The 24,410-nt window shown below is 42.4% G+C and overlaps 1 protein-coding gene across 3 annotated transcripts in view; it reads left to right on the plus strand.

Annotated features, from left to right (window-relative positions):
• Positions 1–24,410, plus strand: part of AOAH (acyloxyacyl hydrolase) — a 186,333-nt gene that overhangs the window by 128,113 nt on the left and 33,810 nt on the right. For all 3 annotated transcript variants that reach the window (XM_061165364.1, XM_061165366.1, XM_061165363.1), the window contains exons 15-16: positions 17,687–17,723; positions 18,488–18,562. In XM_061165364.1, coding sequence (XP_061021347.1) covers positions 17,687–17,723; positions 18,488–18,562 — 112 coding nt within the window. The remainder of the gene's footprint in view (positions 1–17,686; positions 17,724–18,487; positions 18,563–24,410) is intronic.

Genomic DNA, 24,410 nt, shown 5'->3' on the forward strand with positions numbered 1-24,410 from the left:
ATCATGATAGTGTGATCACTCACCTAGAGCCAGACATCCTGGAATGTGAAGTCAAGTGGGCCTTAGGAAGCATCACTATGAACAAGGCTAGTGGAGGTGATGGAATTCCAGTTGAGTTATTTCAAAACCTAAAAGACGATGCTGTGAAAGTGCTGCACTCAATACGCCAGCAAATTTGGAAAACTCAGCAGTGGCCACAGGACTGGAAAAGGTCCGTTTTCATTCCAATCCCAAAGAAAGGCAATTCCAAAGAATGCTCAAACTACCACACAATTGCACTCATCTAACACGCTCAAAATTCTCCAAGCCAGGCTTCAGCAATACATGAACCGTGAACTTCCACATGTTCAAGCTGGTTTTAGAAAAGGCAGAGGGACCAGAGATCAAATTGCTAACATCTGCTGGATCATCAGAAAAGCCAGAGAGTTCCAGAAAAACATCTATTTCTGCTTTATTGACTATGCCAAAGCCTTTGACTGAATGGATCACAATAAACTGTGGAAAATTCTGAAAGAGATGGGAATACCAGACCACCTGATCTGCCTCTTGAGAAACCTGTATGCAGGTCAGGAAGCAATAGTTAGAACTGGACATGGAACAACAGACTGGTTCCAAATAGGAAAAGGAGTATGCCAAGGCTGTATGTTGTCACCCTGCTTATTTAACTTATATGCAGAGTACATCATGAGAAATGCTGGGCTGGAGGAAGCACAAACTGGAATTAAGATTGCTGGGAGAAATATCCATTACCTCAGATATGCAGATGATGCCACCTTTATGGCAGAAAGTGAAGAACTAAAGAGCCTCCTGATGAAAGTGAAAGAGGAGAGTGAAAAAGTTGGCTTAAAGCTCAACATTCAGAAAACTAAGAGCATGTCAAATAGATGGGGAAACAGTGGAAACAGTGGCAGACTTTATTTTCTGGGGCTCCAATATCACTGCAGATGGTGATTGCAGCCATGAAATTAAAAGACACTTACTCCTTGGAAGAAAAGCTATGACCAACCTAGACAGCATATTAAAAAGCAGAGACATTACCTTGCTAACAAAGGTCTGTCTAGTCAAGGCTATGATTTTTCCAGTAGTCATGTATGGATGTGAGAGTTGGACTATAAAGAAAGCTGAGTGCCAAATAATTGATGCTTTTGAACTGTGGTGTTGGAGAAGACTCTTGAGAGTCCCTTGGACTACAAGGAGATCCAATCAGTCCATCCTAAAGGAGATCAGTCCTGGGTGTTCATTTGAAGGACTGATGTTGAAGCTGAAACTCCAATACTTTGGCCACCTGATGTGAAGAGCTGACTCATTTGAAGAGACCCTGATGCTGAGACAGATTGAGGTCAGGAGGAGAAGGGGATGACAGAGGATGAGATGGTTGGATGGCATCACCAACTCAATGGACATGAGTTTGGGTATGCTCCATCAGTTGGTGATGGACAGGGAGGCCTGGCATGCTGTAGTTCATGGGGTCACAAAGAGTCGGACACGACTGAGCAACTGAACTGAACTGAACTGAATGATATCCACATTGTTACAGCTGAGAAAATAGGTGTAGAGAAGCCAAGAATTTTGTCCAGATCCCATCAATAAGAAGTTCAGAGCCAGAATTTGTGCCCAGCTTGTCTCACTCCACTGAGACACCAGCAAAGATAATACAGTCACCAGCCTATCATCTGAGACTGACCTGCAGAAAGAGATCAGCTTTGTCTCTCTGTGTATGGACATGCTCAACAGTTTATTGGAAAGTTGTCAATGAATCTGGCTAAGGATCACCATAGACATAGTGAACACTGGCCACTTGTTGCCCTCTGTTTTTCCTTCAGTGAGATATTCAGACAGCCCCAGTGTTGTCAAAAGTTCTGTCAACCGAGACTGTAAAAATCAAAGAACAAAAACACCCACATGGAATATTATACAGCTCTAGAAAATGAGGCTTAAAGCATCATATTTTTTTTAGACCTACTAGGAAGCCATTGCTTCCTATTTGTACTTTTAAAAACTTTATTTGACTGCATCGAGTCTTATTTGCAGCACCTAGGATCTTCCTTGCCTCATGCAGGATCTTCATTTTGGTGTACAGTCTCCCTAGTTTTGGCACACACTGTCTCCCTAGTTTTGGCTCACAGGCTTAGTTGCTCTGCAGCACATGGGATCTTAGTTCCCTGACCAGGGATGGAACTCATGTCCCCTGCATTGCAGGTGGATTCTTAACCACTAGGCCACCAGGGAAGTCCCCACATGTTTTTACTTAGAAAGACAAAACACTGCCAAAAGAAAAGTCAGGATGTAAAATTGGATATTGCTTTAATTTCTACTATATTTTTAAAAGAAAAAAAAGATAGCTGCACATAAGAAAATATACCCAAATCATAATGTTTGATAAATTATGGGTGATTGTTTTTTCTTTTTTTTTTTTAACCTGTTTCCCAAAGATTTTGGTTTTATATAGAAATAACAACAACAACCAAAAAAATCTAGAAGGAAACCGGGCGAAATAAAGGACTTGTCCAAGGTCCCCTGCTGAGGGGACATGTTAGCTGCAGAATAAGGAATAGGATTTGGCCAGAAACACAAGCTGGAAGCTGTGCTCTCCCCATGTGCCTGCAACGCCAGCATCTCTCTCTCACAAGACCCAGGCATGTCATCTCCACATCACTTTGTACCCACAATGAATGCAGCCATCTTTTGTAAAATCAAAAAGACCAAAGTAAAATTCTCTGAAAAGTACTTAGTACAATTTATAGTCGACATCTCTCCTTTTGTGGTACACTGTCATGACAGCATTTCTTTAAAATTCAGATTGTGGAGATAAAAAGAGAGAAAGGATATGGGAGGAGAGCCTAATCATGAAAAAACATGCGTGTCAAAATTTGATTGAAACCCATGGCTTCTGTCAGACTTTTATCTAATGAATAGATGCTGGGGTGGAGTTGCAGGATGGGGCGGGGAGTGGTATTTCCTTTCTTTTCTTTAAATTCACAATCCTTAGAAATACACAGAGTATACACTCTGTCTGGTATAACTTCTTTTATTTTTCTAAGGATGTAATTTAAAAAAATTTTTTTTAAGTTTCTCCTAGTTACTCATTATTTAATGTTCTGGCTTTATTCTCCAGCTCCTCTTCCTGTTTTCTGCTGCTTTCCTCACTATGGATTTTTCCTTTGATATTATGCAGCATGTAACCTGACTACCAGAGCCAAGTTATTTCAATTACTCCCCAAGGTTTTTATTAGATATAGAAAAAGTCAGCTTTCTACAGCCTGCATACTTATGGATATACTTATTTTTCAGAACCAGTGAGAGAGAAATAGGAAAAAGGGAAGAAAGAGTTGAATGAAATATGAAAGCATTTCTTAAAAATTGCATAGTGAGAATTAGAGAATCAGCTTCTATTTTCCTTTTGATATTTACATACAAGATCTCAAAAATTTCTATAGATACCTCTACCATGAACCATTGTAAGCAATTATACGGCATCTTTGGAGAAGGCAATGGCACCCCACTCCAGTACTCTTGCCTGGAAAATCCCATGGACGGAGGAGCCTGGTAGGCTGCAGTCCGTGGGGTCGCGAAGAGTCGGACACGACTGAGCGATTTCACTTTCACTTTTCACTTTCACGCATTGGAGAAGGAAATGGCAACCCACTCCAGTGTTCTTGCCTGGAGAATCCCAGGGATGGGGGATTCTCTATGGGGTCGCAGAGTCGGACACGACTGAAGTGACTTAGCAGCAGCAGCGTACGGCATCTTAAAATGTAAACAGTCGAAGTCATCTTAATTTGGGTACTCATTCTCTGGCACTGGGGGCTAGGCACACTGAGATTCCTGCTAAGCCTTCTTTACAATCATCAAAGGGGAGGGGTTACAGCACCCCTTACAGCTCCCAAAACAGCATGGGAGTCGGGTGGGGGTCAGTGTAGGGTCAAAACTCCGTGGAGTGGTCTGGGTCCTCACAGAACAGCACCTTACTTCTCAGAGATGCAAAAGCCCAGAGAACAGACAGCAGAGGTCTTCCCCTCCTTGTTGCTTCATAGAATCTTTTTCCTTTGTGTAAAGAATAGCAGACTGGTTTTGAATTTAGGCGCTGGAACTGGTGTGTGACTTGGACAAATTATTAAATTTCTCTGGTCTGTTTCTGCATCTATAAAATGGGGATCACGGGTTGATGAGCACAATTGCCAAAGGTGATGCAGGGATCTCATTCTTGGTTGCCTAGACAACAAGCCAGCTCCAGTGGGATTCTTCGCCCCATCCTCCTGGGGGAAAGGCTGCACCTAAATTCAGTAAGATGAAGGAGTTCAGGGGACAAACCCAGCCTTGTAAGTTTGCCCTTTCCCCAATAAAACCAATTCCTTAAACTATGTCATGTGACATGAAGGAATTCATCACAAAACCCACATGAGTCTCCCTTTGCAAAGTGGGGTGATAGCAGTCCACACTTGAACTTAACTAGGCTGTGTTAAAGTTGAATGAGGAAATACATTGCTTCGTGATCATTCATTGTTGTTGCTAACTTCATCACCTGGCCTATTATTTACTCAGCAATTTGAAAAATCAGTCACTTTTTCAATATAACATTTTTTACAAAGTAAGTAGATTTGAAAAAACAAAAATAAATTTAAAAGACACATGTTCATGACAGAAAGACTTTCAGAGTTCAAGGGCAGAAAGAGGGGCATCTAGCATTGAGTTTCCTGGCCCATGGAAACAGTGGCAAGCAGGAAGGTAATGGAGATGGGTGAGGGGCAGCCGGCCTCACCTGGAGAATCTGGCAGAAAGAAGGGAGCTTCCTCTGGGAGGAAAAAGCCAAGCTAGGGATAGGAGTGGGAGGTGATGGAAACTGATAGATAGCAGGTCTAAGACTGATAGAGAGGAGCTGGGATGAAGGGTAGAGGAGAAATGAGGGGACTGCAGAGGGAGCCCTGGGGAATGGAAGGTGGGTACAGCCTGGGGAGCAGGGTTGGGGCTCCCCTAGAAAGGCTGGAGGAGACAGCAGGCAAGGGCAGGTTAAGGCAAGAAAGTGCTGAGGGTGGGGCAGTGAAGGACCGCTGCACTGAGATGGGTGGGGCAAGAGATGGAAGCTGTGGCTGGAAGGGGCTGGAGAACAAGCCTTGACTGGTTGAGCTGGAAGGTCTAAAACATTTTGGAAGGAGCAGAAACAGATGAGGGGTTTCACCTTCTCTCTAGTGATGATCACCCATCAGAGACTAGAGCTCTAAGCATGGATGCCAGTCAGTATTCAGTTGGGAAGGTGGACACAGCAAACATGGACCCCAAAACCACCTCCTACACCCATGCTGCATGTTCTAGTCTTTGGGACCCCATCACTGGGATTCAGGCCTGGTGCTCAGGGAGGACTGAATAAATACTAGCTCTGGGAACTTCCCCGATGGTCCAGTGGTTACGGCTCCATGCTTCCAATGCAGGGTTGAAGGTTCAATGCCTGATCAAGGAACTAAGATCCCATATGCTGCATGGTGCAGCCAACAAATAAAAAGCAAAAAAAAAAAAAAAAGGGGGGGAAAAAAAGTTCATCTAAAAATGATTGTATGATTTAAAAAAAAAATACTAGCTTTTATTCAACCCTCACTGAAGCCCTTTGTCCCTGCCTCTGTGGCTGCATGTCCTCGCTTATGGGTGAGTCTTTTGCTTCAAGTCTGGCTTCCCCCTCTGACACTGAGGACATGTACCCGCAAGCCTGAGCTCAGACTCTGCTGCATGTAGTAGGTACCTGTCAACCCAACATGCTTTTTTCAAACTAATAACTCTCAGGGGTTACATTTAACCTTTGAAGAGAGGAAAAGCATACACACAGTAATCTTTTGCCAACCTGAATACCTCCATGGTGGGCAAAAACTCTGAGTGACAAGATTACACTCCATCTAAGATAAAGGGTAGAAGAAAAACAAATGTTAACATGGTATTCAATATCAGTATGTATTTTAAAGTAAATAAAAATTCATAAGGCATTGCCTTCCAAAATAAACAAGGCTCTTCTGCTTTAAGAAACAAGCAAATCCCAACCCTAAATCTCCATGGCCACAGTCTGCCGAGGAGGGCATCTGACGGGCCTAGGGGTTGCACTGAGGATCTCTTTACAGTTTGCAAACGGGACTTTACTGGCTTGAAATAGAATGTCTTTTTTTGCCAGCAACCTCCTTCATTTTATTTTTGCAAGTTTAGCAAAACTGGTGTAAACACCTGTTTGGGGTTGTTTTGTTTTCAGAAAGTCAAAAGTGCTGAAGAGTATGTTTTCTTGAGGGGCCCATCCATACAGTGAGAGATTGCCTCTCTCTGTGCACCCATATGTTAACCCACTCAGTGGGAGAGTGGGGCACAAGGGACTGACTGCAAACAAATAGATATGAAAAATGGAGAATTTTAACATTTGCCAAAGTGCATGTGTTTGCAGACTCATCTACCCAGCCCAACCCAACCTCAAGCCCCTTACCACAAACCAGATTTGATCTTGAACTTCTTGGCATCTCTACCCAGCCCCCAGCCCCCACACCTAAAAAAAAAAAAAGAATTCATCTTGATGTTTCCCCTGTTTAGCCTTTAGTTAAACCATATGGAGAATGGGAGAGAATCTGACATACCTGGAGAAACTAAAACAAGGGGGCAAAATTCAGGGCTGCATGTGGAATTTACATTCAGACCACCTACGGGAGAATGTCATAGGAAGGCTGAATGGGTGGAGTGGGGAGGAGAAGAGAAAGCTGGGTAGTGATGGGGTGAGGATGCAATTCTAAGGTAGACTCCTCTCCAAGGAGGAGGGCTTGGAGCAGAATCAGAGTGAAAGGGAGTGGAGAGAAGTAACTTGCCCATGGTCCATTAGCTTGTTAGAGCTGAAACCTGTGCCTGGATCCTACTGGGCACACCAGCGTGTCTGTCCAGGCTCCCCACCAGACCATGCTGTCCTGCGTTTGAATTCTAATCTATAAAGCCACCATCTTACTTGCTGGTACACCAATACCTGCCTTGGAGGCCAGGTGAATGTCAGAATTAGATACCTTGACCCAGCATTCTGTGTCAGCTTTCTTTATCAAAAGTGGTCCTTTCAGAAAGGGATAGAGACAAGAAAAAGAAGGATTAAGAGAAAAACTACAAATGAAGTATTAATTCAGGCTTAGATGAATTCAATTATATATACAAGGGCTTATTATTTATACACCCTCCCAACCCCTCCCCCAAATCTTTGTATTGGAAGAAAAAAGGTTTTGTACTTTAACTGAGCAACTGCCACTGTAGTCTACTGCTACTGTAGTATTTAGTTATAATCTGAATTAAATCATGAAGAAACATAAGACAAACCCAAAATGAAGGATATTGTATAAAATAATTGGCCAGCACCCTTCAAAAGTGTCAAGGTTGTGAAAGACAAAGAAAGACTAAGAAATCAGCCCAGATTAAATGAGGTGAAACAGACATTAAAAAAAAAAAAAAAAAAAAAAGACAAACATGAAAGTAAGTACAACATGTAATCCTGAATTGGATCCTGGCCCTGGTCATCAGTGAGGCAATTAGTGAAATTTGAATGAGGTCTGTAGAGTAGACAATAGTATTGAACCAATGTGAATTTCCTGATTTCCATCACAGTACTATGATTATGAAAGATGCTCACATTTCACATTTAGGGAATCTGGATGAAAGGGTATGTGCAAATCCTTTGTTCTATATTTGCAACTTTTTGTTTAGTATTCTAACTTACGGAAATTATTTCAACTTTTTAGAAATCATTTCAAAGTGAAAATTTTAAGACAATTTTTTAAAGCCACAGTGTATTGGAAGAGGCAAAGAAGTCACCTTTGCCAAACAGAAATAGGCCCTCAGTAAATATTTGATGAACCCAACCACTGGGTGGAATATTTGGTCTCAACCCAAGATGTTGAGAGGAAATAACAGAAATTATTTATAACAAAACAACTAGGACATTTCCGTTAGGGAGCTATGATCTAGTGTGATCACAACAACAAAGAAAGATTTTAATACTGATTTTTGAGATGCTTGATCTAAAAGGCAAATGCGCACAGATATACTATAGGACTGCAGGCATCAAAACTTGTTATTTCTCTCAAAGACCAAAAATACTTCCAAGATACAGCACTTAACTATAATAGAAACTTTTGAAAGAGTGATTTCAAAAGTTTCTATTTTAGTGTGACATATCTCATATAGAGGGATACATTTCCCTCCTTTTATTAGAGGACATTGTTCCAATTTTTAATACTTTCTGGAATTTCAAAGAGTCATTGAAGAATGAAGATATTCTGATTCCAGTGGGACTATTTCTTAGGATTTATCTACACAGCCCTTTCTGGCTTCTGCTTGTCCCATGCAACACATCAAAGTGGGGCAGTGTAACTGACAACAATTATAATACAAAGAATGATGAGCATATGCTTGAGAGTCTTCTGTTAGGTCAAGATTTTCATTCTGTACTTCTTGAATCAGCACACCTGCAGAGGACAGATTCAGAAGCAAATACTTTACACTTTTACGTGTAACTCTCCATGGCAAGGGTTCCTGAAGTCCTAAAGGGTCTCTTTTCAATCAATCCCTTTTGTTTAGGACTCGAGATAAAGGCCATGATAGGGAAAATTCACTGCTACTTGTGTTGATAGTTGAAATGAACTTGCTGGATTTTTGTCAGTTTCAAAGCATCTTGGGCTGTGCCTTTTACCACTGGTCTTCTCTTCTACTTCCCTTCCTCTCACGTTCCATTGGATTTTGCCCCACCACTCTCTCTGTTTCCTCCCCAATATTGCAATAGGTGCTAGAAACAGAAGGGTGAACAAGACAAAGTTCCCATCTTTAAGGAGATCATAAGTAAACAGAAAAGAGAGACAAGATGGAAACAATTATGGTTCTTATAAACTGACACTAAAATAGGGAGATTGAGGCCTTCTGAAGGTAGGAACCACTTAGCTCTGCCTGGAGGAGAGGAAATCTTCAGAGAAGATACATTTGAGCAGAGAGCCTTGCAGAAAAAAAATAGAAATCCAAAAACCATGGGGAGATGGTGACTTGGTGCATAGATGCTCCAAGGGCAAAGTATCTTTGGGGGAAAAGGAGAGAGAAGTTTAGCATAGCTGAAGGATACTTGTGAAGCTACGTCAAGTTTTGAGACTAGCAGGTAGATTAGAGCGACTCTGGGGAGGTTATGATATTCTTCTAAAAATACATGTTTTGGGGAATCATTTATCTAGTTTGTCACAGAAATTCAGAACCACACTTGTGATTTTGAAAGCATTTTCAGTAGTAGAAACACCATCAGAAACTGTCAAAACAAACAATTATTAAGTACCTACTATTTTGAGTTGGAGGTCAATGTATTAGTTTGAATATTTCTGCTTATTACAAGCAACACTTTTAGAGAAAAGAAAGAATTTAAATTTCTCATGGCTAATTTTTTAAACTAGATTATACAAATTGTGCTCTTCAAAATGCTTCCTACATTTATAAGCAAAATCTGCATTATTTAACATTTAATTAAAGTTAAATGACATTATTAAATTTATTTTAGGTCATTGTATGACACTGCATTTTTCATGAACTATTTATACTCTTTATAATGCATTCAGGTTTCTGGTTCCAGGTATAATGGAGTAAGCACACTCCACCCTGTCTGTCTGAAGAAATGCAGCCATAAAACCTAGACAGAATGTATGGGAAAGGTATTGGAGGGCTCTGGGAAAGTAAACAGAAGAAGAAAACCAGAATCAGGAGTACAGCCAACCCAGCAGTGATGTTGGCATTTTGTTGTCCTCTGATATCTTCCAAACTAGACGCAATACTGCCCAAAATCCAGAAGTAAAGAGTGGCATGAACAGGTGGAGTTAGAAGAAACCCTCTAGTTCTCACTCTAGAAGTGGGAAAGGAGTTTCTTCTCAGTGTCAGGGCAGCAGTGAGGAGGTGCCTAGAATTCTTGGTGGGGGGGTGTTAGTCACTCAGTTGTGTCCGACTCAATCCCATGGACTGTAGCCTGACAGGATCCTCTGTTCATGGAATTCTCCAGACAAGAATACTGGAGTGGGTTGCCATTCCCTTCTCCAGAAGATCCACATCTAACCCACACCTCCTGCACCGCAGGCAGATTCTTTACCTTCTGAGCCACCAGGGACAGCCTCTCTAATGACAAGAGCTATGTTCCCAGAAGGGTAAGGCAAATCCCCTGTCGCACATTTTCTCACTCTGTCCTCTTAGTGTGAGGTCTTATACCATTTAAGGGACTAGATCTGATAGACAGAGAGCCTGATGAACTATGGACGGAGGTTCATGACATTGTACAGGAGACAGGGATCAAGACCATCCCCATAGAAAAGAAATGCAAAAAGGCAAAATGGTTGTCTGAGGAGGCCTTACAAATAGCTGTGAAAAGAAGAGAAGTGAAAAGCAAAGGAGAAAAGGAAAGATATTCTCATTTGAATGCAGAGTTCCAAAGAATAGCCAGGAGAGCTAAGAAAGCCTTCCTCAGCGATCACTGCAAAGAAATAGAGGAAAACAACAGAATGGGAAAGATTAGAGATCTCTTCAAGAAAATTAGAGATACCAAGGGAACATTTCATGCAAAGATGGGTTTGATAAAGGACAGAAATGGTATGGACCTAACAGAAGCAGAAGATATTTAAGAAGGGGTGGCAAGAATACACAGAAAAACTGTACAAAAAAGATCTTCACAAACCAGATAATCACAATGGTGTGATCACTCACCTAGAGCCAGACATCTGGAATGTGAATTCAAGGGGGCCTTAGAAAGCATCACTACGAACAAAGCTAGTGGATGTGATGGAATTCCAGTTGAGTTATTTCACATCCCGAAAGATGATGCTGTGAAAGTGCTGCACTCAATATGCCAGCAAATTTGGAAAACTCAACAGGATTGGAAAAGGTCAGTTTTCATTCCAGTCCCTAAAAAAGGCAATCCCAAAGAACGCTCAAACTACCACACAATTGCGCTCATCTCACACCCTAGTAAAGTAATGTTCAAAATTCTCCAAGCCAGGCTTCAGCAATATATGAACCATGAACTTCCAGATGTTCAAGCTGGTTTTAGAAAAGGCAGAGGAACCAGAGATCAAATTGCCAATATCCGCTGGATCATCAAAAAAGCAAGAGAGTTCCAGAAAAAAAGTCTATTTCTGCTTTATTGACTATGCCAAAGCTTTTGACTGTGTGGATCACAATAAACTGTGGAAAATTCTGAAAGAGATGGGAATACCAGACTACCTGACCTGCCTCTTGAGAAACCTGTATGCAGGTCAGGAAGCAACAGTTAGAACTGGACATGGAACAACAGACTGGTTCCAAATAGGAAAAGGAGTATGTCAAGGCTGTATATTGTCACTCTGCTTATTTAACTTATATGCAGAGTACATCATGAGAAACGCTGGACTGGAAGAAGCACAAGCTGGAATCAAGATTGCTGGGAGAAATATCAATAACCTCAGATATGCAGATGACACCACCCTTATGGCAGAAAGTGAAGAGGAACTAAAAAGCCTCTTGATGAAAGTGAAAGAGGAGAGTGAAAAAGTTGGCTTAAAGCTTAACATTCAGAAAACTAAGATCATGGCATCTGGTCCCATCACTTCATGGGAAATAGATGGGGAGACAGTAGAAATAGTGTCAGACTTTTTTTGGGGGGCTCCCAAATCACTGCAGATGGTGACTGCAGCCATGAAATTAAAAGACACTTACTCCTTGGAAGGAAAGTGATGACCAACCTAGATAGTATATTAGAAAGCAGAGACATTACTTTGCCAACAAAGGTCCATCTAGTCAAGACTGTGGTTTTTCCAGTGGTCATGTATGGATGTGAGAGTTGGACTGTGAGGAAAGCTGAGCGCTGAAAAATTGATGTTTTTGAACTGTGGTATTGGAGAAGACTCTTGAGAGTCCCTTGGACTACAAGGAGATCCAACCAGTCCATCCTAAAGGAGATAAGTCCTGGGTATTCATTGGAAGGATTGATGCTGAAGCTGAAACTCCAATACTTTGGCCACCTCATGCGAAGAGTTGACTCATTGGAAAAGACCCTGATGCTGGGATGGATTGGGGGCAGGAGGAGAGGGGATGACAGAGGATGAGATGGTTGGATGGCATCACCAACTCAATGGGCATGAGTTTGAGTAAACTCCGGGAGTTGGTGATGGACAGGGAGGCCTGGCGTGCTGTGATTGATGGGGTCGCAGAGAGTCAGACACGACTGAGTGACTGAACTGAACTGAACTGATACTGAGTTAATCTGTGAGAAGTGTACATGAGAATAGGGGCTTTAGGACCGTGGAGGGGAGCCCAAGGAACCAGAAAGGACCAAGGAGCTTCTAGAGTTGGAGGAACTTGGGAAAGCAACCTCATAAAGTAGTGTATGAACTCCTGGGCTTAATCTTGAGCTGAATATGCACAGATCTGATCCTTAATTGCACACCAAAGACTCTGAGAACTCAACTTCGACATAGACTGCTGTCCAGGCCCCACTCAGTGGCACAGACCTGAGACTAATCAGAATAATACTACAGAGGCTTTGCGAGTGGAATGGACATTGAAATCATAACCTCCCAGAAGGCTGGGTAGAACTTGCCTCCTGAACCTGAGTGGATTGCCTAATAAGACAAAAGTACAAGGCTCAGAGTCTTTTAATATCCAAGATGCCAAGGATAAAATCCAAAATTACTCAGCATATAAGGAACCAGAAAAATCTCAACTTGCAGGGGAAAAGAAAACTAACAGATGTCAATGCCAAAATGTTGGAACTATCTGACAAAAAAAAAAAACTGTATAGTGGAGGTTGTAAAATGCACCTTACAGTCCTTTTTTACAGGTTCTCATATAAGAACTAGATCTTTTACTTTTATTTATTTTAATTGGAAGCTAATTGCTTTAGAATAATGTGGGGGTTTTTGCCACATATTGACATGAATCAGCCATGGATGTACATGTGTCCCTCCATCCCGAACCCCCTTCCCACTTCCTTCCCCATCCCATCCCTCTGGTTTGCCCCAGTACACTGGCTTGACTTTGAGTGCCCTATTTCATGCATCAAACTTGGACTGACCATCTATTTCACATATGGTAATATACATGTTTCAATGCTATTTTCTCAAATCATCCCATCCTGGCCTTTTCCCACAGAACCCAAAAGTATCTGGATCAAGCACAGAATTTAAAAATTACAGGTTATTTAAAGACCGTTAAGAGAGTCTTACCAGTTGATTTGAACGTCCAGAATATGAAGCACTTGCTGCTATAGTCAATACTGATCCACCAGTCAGGATGGCTACTATCCAAAAGTCTACAAGCAATAAATGCTGGAGAGGGTGTGGAGAAAAGGGAACCCTCTTGCACTGTTGGTGGGAATGCAAACTAGTACAGCCGCTATGGAGAACAGTGTGGAGATTTCTTAAAAAACTGGAATTAGAACTGCCATATGACCCAGCAGTCCCACTTCTGGGCATGCACACTGAGGAAACCAGATCTGAAAGAGACATGTGCACCCCAATGTTCATCGCAGCACTGTTTATAATAGCCAGGACATGGAAGCAACCTAGATGCCCATCAGCAGACGAATGGATAAGGAAGCTGTGGTACATATACACCATGGAATATTACTCAGCCACTAAAAAGAATTCATTTGAATCAGTTCTAATGAGATGGATGAAACTGGAACCCATTATACAGAGTGAAGTAAGCCAGAAAGATAAAGACCAATACAGTATACTAACGCATACATATGGAATTTAGAAAGATGGTAATGATAACCCTATATGCAAAACAGAAAAAGAGACACAGATGTACAGAACAGACTTTTGGACTCTGTGGGAGAAGGCAAGGGTGGGATGTTTCAAGAGAACAGCATCGAAACATGTGTATTATCTAGGGTGAAACAGATCACCAGCCCAGGTTGGATGCATGAGACAAGTGCTCGGGCTGGTGCACTGGGAAGACCCAGAGAGATCGGGTAGAGAGGGAGGTGGGAGGGGGGATCAGGATGGGGAATACATGTAAATCCATGGCTGATTCATGTCAATGTATGACAAAAACCACTACAATGTTGTAAAGTAATTAGCCTCCAACTAATAAAAATAAATGGGAAAAAAAAAAACACCAAACACGAAATTTACTCATGAAAGGAAAACCAACACTGGCATTATGGGAAACCCTTCTTTACTTGCAATGTATAGTGCCTTATTTAAAAAAGACGAGCCGAAATTCAGACTTGTGGCCAATAAGGACCCTGTTCTTTCCTTTCTTGATGACAGGTAGATTCTCCACTGGACTACGCTGACAAATAAATGTCCCTATTTCATAGTCAGAACTTTTCCATTTCTCTGATCTATCACTGTGGAGACCAGGTAGGAACCTCTTAGGGGCATCGCCAGTTCTTTGAATGCTGCTCTTGTTTTGCCACATTCCACAGGCTAGGAGTTATCTTTCTCTCCCACTCACAACTTTCATCTCCAACTGCTTTACTAAGTATTTTCTGTAATAGTAGTAGCAGTAGCAGCAAAAAAATCAGCAGCCTGGAGGAAGTCTACATACAGCAGAAGAGAGAAAATGCAGCTTGGGAGGGAGAGAGATACCAAATGATGATGTGGTTGGTGAAAGAGTAGCAGACATAGGAAAGGGGGACTCAGAAGAGACAGTGACATGGGAATTATGTAAACTCATTACATAATCCCATAAAACTGAGATTTCCAAAAGAAAATGGAAATCATGGAAGTATAACAGCTTTGGAGCAAAGAAAATTCTTTGCTCCTATTACAAACACCCACCAGAAAAAAACAAACATTTGGGTAAAGAAGTATGCATACTTCCTCTCTCCTTGGGTGGATGTCTGTGATTGCTGCTTTTATATCTACCTCAAGCCATTGCCATTGGCCTGCCATACTTGTCTTGGCAGCAGAGAGATCAGGGGATGTGGGCCCAGGGAGGGGCTCTCCATACGGCATGCCACGGCATGTTTTCATTTCCATTTTCTTCAAGCTCTGTGGGTACTCTGCACCCCAGTTCCCAGTTGTACTCTGGATAATGAGGGAAATTACTGACAATCCCTGACCTGGCCCTTTATTATTTCTCCCACTCATGGCTTGAGTTTTCATTTCTCATTAAGAGAAAAATCAAAGAGTGAGAATTAAACACCTCTTGATTTATTATCTTACTGAAAATGGGAAGTTGAGAGTCCTGGAGCTGGCACTGAATGAAGGGCTCAGCTGATGAGATGAGTCAGCCACTGTAGGCTCCCAGTGGCTGTCCTTCTTATCTTCCCTCTTGAAAGCAAAAGGGAACAACCTCACGCCCAGAAGTACTTTGAGTCTATGTTTAGGACTCGGTGTTGTAAAACCTGGCACCTTCTCTGAGCAGAGATAACAGGCTCAAATCACATTGAGTTTTCTGGTTTGGATTTGCAACCTTACTCCAGTGCTCAGTCATGTGTCTGCCCCCATAGATGGTAATCCTCGGGTGTAAAGCCTGTGTCCAACTCACCTATTAATTCCCTACTATGTGTCAGGCATATGGCAGGTTCTAACAGATGAATGGAGAGAGTGAATAAATGCTTCCATGCTAAACTGACATGTTAAATTAAGGGCTGAACTGATAGCCCTTAATTTGCATGTCTGTATGCATATTTAATACTACCCTGAACTGAGAGTCGCTCAGTGGTGTCCGACTCTTTGCGACCCCATGGACTATACAGTCCATGGAATTCTCCAGGCCAGAATACTGGAGTGGGTAGCCTTTCCCTTCTCCAGGGGATCTTCCCAACCCAGGGATCGAACCCAGGTCTCCCGCATTGCAGGCGGATTCTTTACCAGCTGAGCTATCAGGGAAGCCCCACCACAAAAAGGAAACAAAGAGTGTCTGACAATTCCTAAAATAAATTAAATGTAGCATTGTCATGTGGTCCAATGATTTCAAAAACATAAATGAACCTAAACAGATACTTGCACACCGATGTTCACAGGCAGCATATTCATAATAATCAAATGGTAGAAGCAGCTCGAATGCCCATTGACAGATGAATGGATAAACAAAATGTGGTATGTACATACAATGGAAAATCATTCAGTCTTTAAAAGTAAAGAAATTCTAACACAGGCTACAAATGGAGGCCCTTTGAGAACATTATGCTAAGTGAAATAAGTCCAACACAAAAAGATGAATAAGGTATGATTCCACCTATCTGAGGTACACAGAATAGTTCAATATACACCAACAGAAGGTAGAATGATGTTATCAGAGACTGCTTCTACTTGGTATGACAGGGAAATTCTAGAAATGTATAGTGGTGATGGTTGCATAACAATGTAAATGTATTTAATGCCACTGAATTGCACACTCAAAAAGGATTAAAATGGTTGTGTTTATGTGTTGTATATTTTACCACAATGAGCGAGGAAATAAAGCAATGTTCATTTTTATGCTAACATTTTGGAATCAGCCAAGAGAACATCAATGCTGCACATATAGCTTGCATCTAGTTGTATGTGGCTAAGGAGGCCTGCCCTGCATGGTCACACAGTTTCAAGGGGACATGGGCTAGTTAGTTCCTAATAGCTGTGCACTGCCCTTTTCCCCATTTGTTTCCACAAGAAACCCACTGGCTTTCCCCCCAAGCTTCCAAGGCTAGAAGTTACAGGAAAATCTTCCTTGCCACTTGAATTGTACCATCCACCTGAGGATTACTCGCCAACTACTGCCGACTATCTTCCAATGGACAAAGAAACAGTGAACTTATTTGGAGTCACTCTTTCTAGCACCCAGTCTAGAGAAGCCATGTCACACAGGGAGCCAGAGCTCATCCTTACAGAAATGCAACTCTCTAAATGTTATTTGTGTGGCGTTGGGAACGTCACTTTAAGTGAGCCTCAGTTTCCTCATCTATAAAATGGGGACCTACTATGCCTAGGGCTTCCAAGGTGGCACAGTGGTAAAGAATTTGCCTGCTAATCAAGAGATGCAAGAGACAAGCACACATGCGCACATGAGCCTGCACACACACACACACACACACACACACACACAAAACGCCTACCTCGTACGGTGGTGCTAAGGCCTAAATGAACTAATAAGTGTTTAGCAGAGCGTTCACAATAAAAAGAGCATTCAATGAATACAATTTTCATATTAGAGATTCATTATTGGTGGTACCAAGAGTAGGGGAAGGAAGTCATACGTGTCACTAAGGGAGCTTAAATATATCAGCTCTACAATCTGAATCTCACACAGGCCAGCCAGTCAGGAGGAGCCTCAGGAGTGAGCAGGAACACCAGCAGGCTATTAAATGGGGATTTCCAGGGAGATGTGCAGTTCTCAAATAATCCTTTTTACTGTCCCTCTCATTCCTTAACTCATTCCTTAATCTGTGGATAGTTTCTGTCTCTGCTGATAGATTTACACCTTTTTCTCACATCTATTAGAAAGTGTACCCATTCACGCTCAGTAAATGTCTTGAAACCTGTGAATCCAAAAATGTTAGGATTATGTTAATATAATACCAAGTAAACAGAAGTCAAATTAAGAAAGTTGCAGGATGAAATCATTCCCATCAGTATGTTGGTTTGGATGACCTTTGACCATACAATGATGGTTCTTCCATGATTTCCGTCAATCAGTCAAATTCTCATACTGATAGTGCTGACTTGAATTTACTAACTTTAATTATTTTCTCAATTTAACTATTCAGGTGCATCCTCCCAAAACCTGGAGAGATTTATAGAAAGGTAAGTGAAAAAGGGAGGGATATAAGAAGTTGTTCTAGGTTGGGTTTCTATTTTGAAAAATTAATAAAAAAAAACTCTCTGTTATTATCCAGTAGCCACTTATACTGAACATCCATAACTTGTTAGTCACTCTCCAAACACTGGGAAATTTTCACTTCTTGGGCCAGTGACCACAGGATGTGGTTAATTTACATGTATACTTTCAAAAGGATCATAAAAATGTATACAAAGTGGGTAAAACTTAGGTCTGGCCCAAGTATCTGAAAAAAGACAAAAAAAGACTGTTTCTTATTCCTGCTTTATGAATGAGAAAACAAGTTTTTGCTCATATTTGACTTAAAATTCATTAGCAAGGCCTGGGGTGTCCAGAATAGGAACCTTGAGAAACCCTTGATTTTTCAAAGTTGACTATGTCCACCGCTGTCGTAATGTCATCATGTCCTACACATCTGGACGTAAGTACCTCAGGAAACTGCTCTGGGTTTACTGATGACAAATACTGTGAAAGGTGGTAGCGTGTCCCCCTGCTGGAGACTTCAACCTACTCTAAATGTAGGTATGTATTTATGTGGTCTTTTCCTAATGGAGAAGTGGGTTAAAGATTATAGAGAAGAGGGGAAGTGGGAATGGAGACACTAGAATGAAATAAAAATAGCAAAAAGTTACCCAGAGGATGGCCATCTGAAGATTCTTTCACATGTTGGTTGTTCCCAAAGCTAGGTGTCCAAGTGTTCGATATTCAAATTCCATCTATGGCTTCTCAGTTTATCTAGGAACCAGCTGTTGGACTATCCAGCCATTGTCATATATGCCATGATTGGAAATGATGTCTGCAGTGGGTGAGTTACTAAAAAATGTTTGGAAGGTTCTTTGAGTTTCCCTCATCTCCACTGCATTATAGTAGCCTACTTCCCTATCTTAACAAGTCCTGGACACATGTCGACTCAATAGAATCAACCTATAGAGCTGAAAGACCCTTTGAAAAATATCTGATCCCATTAATTCTTTGCTCTGCTTCACAACAAATGGGTGTGTCATGATCAACTCTGAATTACATCACAAGACATATGCTACTGCTAGCCAAAAATCCAAGACTGAGAAGCGTGACTTTTGAAATGAAATAAAGCAAAATCACAGCTATCCCATAAGAACAGCTTTTTCGCTCATCTTCTGATTTACTTACTCGTGTGGTTGAGATAGCATAGACTTAGAGCTTTGCAAAGAAACCTACACATAGTTCACAGCCAATCCTATTTGTGCCCATGGCCCATAGTAAGAAAGTGGTTTTGCTAAACTGCTAATATCAGTAGTGATTTCAAAATGTTGAATGCCTTCGTTCCCCCACAACATTTTGGAAGGCTTCTCAAAGTCTGTGCATACCCCTAAGAATATGCCGCACATGTGAATGCCATCTGTCCTGTGATCATGGCCAAAAAGAAAAAAAAAAGGTGAGATCAGATCTAAAACAACTCCCCAGTAGCCACCCACCCATCATTTTGGAAAACAGAAAAGCAAAGCCAAGAGAGGTGACATGAGTCGTCCAGTTAGTGATGGATGGCAGAGCTGGACTCCAACCCAAGAGATACTAGAAGCAGGCCACCCTGCTCACTGCCCACCTTTTGCTTTTCTATACTTCACTCACCAAGAGCTTTTTAAGCTTGTGCTAAAGACATGGTTGAATATTATGAAATTGTGTTTGCCCTCATGGATACCTCCATGAGAGCCTCAGAACTCTTATAGTGAAGGAGGTGTAGACCTAATCAGTGAAGTGAGTTCAGGGCAGGAGATTCCATGCTGCAACCCAGAGATACTCATGTGCCCTGTCTTGGCAGCCCCTAGGCTGATTTACCACTCTCCCCAGAATCCCAAGTCTGCCAAGGCTACATTCTGGGGACCCAAGTTAGCTCTGTGATGAGCCACCTGGTACTCTCCAGTACATAGCAAACACCCCCAAAACCCTCTATGAACCAAAAGCCACACCACTCTCTGTATCATCTCATCCCCACAGCAGCCCTAAGAAGCAAGTGCTATATTGCTCCACTTTACAAATGAGGAAACAGTTTCAGCAAGGTTATTGAGAAACTTACTTCCATAGTTAGTGAGGAGCAAAGATGAGAGCCCAACAAGGTTCTCTGGCTAAATTCTCTGTCCTTTCTACAGTCCACACTTGTCTCATTTGCTTTCTTTTATGCACATGCTTTTAAAAGTATGTATTGACCACTTATGATGTGCCAAGCTCTGTGCCTGGCTCTAGGATACAGTGGCAAAGAGGTCACCATCCCTGACCTCAAAGAGCTTATGAAAGGTAAAGCAATGAGCTTCAGCCCCTATCACAGAACAGAAAAATCCTACGGTCAGATCAGCCAGTGCCCCTCCAATCTCTGGAGCCTATCCCCCGGGAGGGGCCATAGAACAAGCTGGTTATACTGAGTAAAAAAACACCTGCAGAAAGACTTTTAGTCCAATAGCCCCAAATCCCTGAAACTGCATGTTTTGAGCAGAAGCTGCACATGCAGAGGTCCCTCCAGCCTGGCCCTGCTCTTCCTTTTCCAAGGAGCCAAAGGGCAGGTAGACATCAGCCAGAGACCTGTGCCAGCCTCCTTCCCCACCGGGGGTCTGGGCAAATAAACAGCAAGCATTTGGGTGAAAGAATGGAGTTGGCTGTGTGGGGTGTCCCCACGGTGCCCATTTTGCAACGTCCTGTGGAGGGGTTAGAAAAATAAAGACAGATGGCAACTATACCTCCCATCTGCCAGAACATCAAGGTGGAGGAGATTACCCCAAATGAGAAAAGTGATTTCATAAAAAGCTCAAGCCAGCAACAAATTGCATAATAAGTCCGTCCTGAAAAAACTTTTAGGATATTTGCTTGACTTTTTTCTTTTCTTTTTTTTTTTTTTTTTAACAATGATGCTAGTTCTCTGCTTCTTTCTCTATTCTTTAAACTCATGTAAGTAATAAGGACTTGTTAAATGAATGAAGGTCAGGATTGGAAAACAGCTTTTAGCATCAGGAATTCGAGAAGAAAGGTAAAATAGACAAACTTAGCTTTGTCATTGTAACTCTACTTGATTTGGCTTAAACTAACCCAGCTTTCTTGGGCTTTTGCTATCATTGCCTTCAAAAACTGCAGAATGTGAGTGATACAGAAAAAATTCCTGGAAATAGGGCAAGTATGAGTGAACTACAGCAGCAGAGGCTTGGGTAGCAATAGGAGTGCTTAGAAATCAAAGTGGCCTCAAGAGCCTCAGTTCATAAAGGGTGATTACAAACCTTCCCCAATATCCCAACACGACATCCCTGAAAATAATATAATTACTGGAAATGTGATAAATGCATATATAGATAGATATCTATATTCATATATATATATAAGCACATAACAGTAGCCACAGAAATGGATCTAGTTCCATTTTTTAGAGTGGACCTAGAAATTATAAACTGAATATCTTTTCTCTAATGGAGAGAGCCAAGGCCACCCTACAGAGGTCGTCTGTGTCGCCAGCTCCCAAGCATTTTTCTGCAGTGCTGTTGTTTCAGATGTCATCCAGGACAGCTGGTCAGCACTGCATTAAGAGGAAGCAGCCAAGGTGCTGATAGATAACAGACTCCAAGGAGTCCAGCTGCCAGAAAACAATCCATTCCATCCAATCAAGGGTAGAAAACCAACAGATAAGGGAAGGGACAGAACTTCTGCTCAGAGGAATTTTCTCTCCCAGCATCCTCAGTGGAAGTGTGGGTGGCCAAGGGAATAATAAGGAGTTTCTCAATCAGCCAGGATGTTCCAGGCCACATCCTCTTTTAAGGGCCCCAGGACCTCTATGCATCAGGTAATGTGGGCCCAGTGAGTCCCCACCCCATTCCTGGTCTATGTCAAGAGGCCTCTTCAAAGAGTTTGGGTGGGAAGTCAATAATGTGGTTATAACCGGCGGGCCTGGAGAAAAGGGCTGCCTCAATTTTCCAGGCAAGGATACTGGAGCAGGTTGCCATCCCCTACTCCAGGGCATCTTCCCAACCCAGGGACCGAAACTGTGTCTCTGGCATCCCCTGCATTGGCAGGTAGATTCTTTACCACTAGCACCACCTGGGAAGCCCTCTCTTACCTGGATGTTCAAAAGCACAGAAGCTAGCTGTGGGTGAAATCTGAACACTCAACCACAACAAGTCTCTGGGCTCTTGCTCTGATTCTGGGCAATGTTTTCTGCAGAGTCTGTTTGCCTTCTTCCTCGAGAAGGGGCACACCTGCCACCAACCAGGTGCAATCTGGCTGAAACACCTGCCAGGCTAATGAAATGATGGTGGCTGGCCCCGCACCCAAGTCATGAGGCTTATTTTGCATGATCGGGCACAATTCATCAGGATGAGGAGAGAGTCTGAGCCGCCCCGAAGGCAAGGCTCATCGTCTGTTCCAAGCCCACCCCTGTGGTCCTGACGTGTGAGAGCATGTGCAGGGCACCATTTTCTCTTTCATTATTTTCTTGGCGTGAGCGTCTTGTCTCTCAATCTGGTTTTCATATTTCTCCCCTAAGCTCTGTTCCCGCAACCCCTCACCTCTCCACGAGTGTCTGGTGGGAGCTCACCAGCGGGTGAGGAAGGATGCAGGCACCGCGGTAGCAGGCAAACTCAGGATGGCAAAGTGGATCGGACATGGGCTCCAGAGCATCCTGGGGAAGAGGTTTCAAGTTTCAGCTTAGCCCAGTCAGCCTTTGACAACAGGTGGCGCTAGTGGTAAAGAATCCACCTGCCAATGTAGGCAATCTGAGATGCAGTCTGATTCCTGGGCTGGGAAGATCCCCTGGAGGAGAGCATGGCAACCCACCCCAGTATTCTTGCCTGGAGAATCCCATGGACAGAGGAGTCTGGTGGGCTACAGACCACAGGGTCGCAAAGAGTGGGACACGGCTAAAGTGACTTAGCATGCCCACAAGGCCTGGGAGGTGTTTCCCAAACCACTGGAACTCTTTGATCACTAAAATGCTAATACTAAGTCCCCTCGAAAATCACCAGGAGAGAAAGAGTACACAGATAAAAATGGCATTGAGAATTTTTCAGATATAGAGTCATAGGGACCTTGGATGGCATCCAGAAGAGGTGACCAACCATCTGCCTCTCAGACCCTTCTGAACTTGCCTGAGCTTGCAATGCACATGACAGGATATACCTGGCAATGCACACATGTAAATTATCTAGGTGTACGTGATGTAGCAAAGATGACTGGAGGCTGTTCCAGCAGAAACATCACGGCTTCTATTCTGACTTCAAGCCATTTTGGTTAAGCTTGCTTATTTTGTGAGGTGCCCTTTCATAAATGCAAATTAGCTGAGATTCTTTATCATCAGGGTTGTGTCTCTGACCAAAAAAGAATCATTAAAGAGGGAGTTTGGGAGACTTTCCTCCCTCTTAACTCATCTCGCTTTTAGGTGGTTGGCGAGGCTTAGCTCAGCATAACTGCTCTGTGCCAAAGTGCTGTTGTATCAGCAGAAAAAACCAAAGCCTGAGATGCCGAGGCAAAAGTTAATAGGTGTGCATGCTAGCTTTACCACTGACAGGAGACAGGACACAGACTCCCAACTTGCTTTGTTTCACCCCTGTTGCACTCCAAACACACAGCGAAGGTAAAACCTGGTTACTCTGGGTGGATTCTCCTGGTCTGAACAAGCCCACAGGGCAGCCCGAATCCCCTCCACACACTGGGGTCCTTCTAGTGTTGTTGTACCTCTGCAAATCAAGCCTTACCAGTCTTTTACCCCTAGTAGGTAGGCAACCAATTCTCAAATCCTTCTGAGTACTTTTTTTTAGGTTACAGAGCCTTTTTGTTCATAAAACCATATAGTTTTCCCCAAAGTAATAAAAACCATAAATATAGAATTTTATTCTACATGCTGGGGTTTTGTAAAATGGGCATCTTTTTCCCTTTCCGCCTATCTCTTTATCACAAAGTCCAAGGAACTCACTACCTAGTGTAGAAGCATATACACCGACCGCACAACAAATGCCCCAAACATCAGACTTGCTCCGCCTTTTCCCCAGGATGGGGACAGGATGCTCACCACGGACTGGCCCATGTAACCCTCACATGCATGGTCAGCCTGTCACCCTTGGGATAGCAACAATGCGAAAGTTTTATTTGGCTAAGTGAAATAGGTAGAGCGGAGATGACATAAGATGACAATGTTTTCTGCCCCTCGCATTAAAACTTAGTTTTCTTTCTTATTTTAGATAGAATAAAAACAATATGAGGACCCCTGTCATTTGGATTGTTTCTCTGATCACAAAATAACATCTGTTGTAAGAAGTTCAAATAATACAGGGTTTAGGAAGGAAGAGTTATGCCAGAGTCATTCCCTACCAGCCCCCACAAGCCTGCTCTGACCTAACCAATAGAGACAGCTTCCTGTATCTGCATCCAGATTTTTTTTTCTATTCAGATTCTAACTTACAGGCTGATTAATGTTCATTGAAATGAAATATTATCATGCTTAGTGCTCTGCAATTTGTTCTTTTTGATCAACAATATTTTTCAGCAGTCTTTCCCATGTTAATACATGTGGATTATTCTCTTTAAAAATTTGTTTTATTGAGATGAAATTCACATATTGTAAAATTAACCATTTTAAAGTGAATGATTCAGTAGCATTGAGTACATTCATAATGTTGTGCACCCATCACCTTTATCTAGTTACTTCA

The sequence above is a fragment of the Dama dama genome, chromosome 18, assembly GCF_033118175.1.
Source record: "Dama dama isolate Ldn47 chromosome 18, ASM3311817v1, whole genome shotgun sequence".
NCBI classification, from domain to species: domain Eukaryota; kingdom Metazoa; phylum Chordata; class Mammalia; order Artiodactyla; family Cervidae; genus Dama; species Dama dama.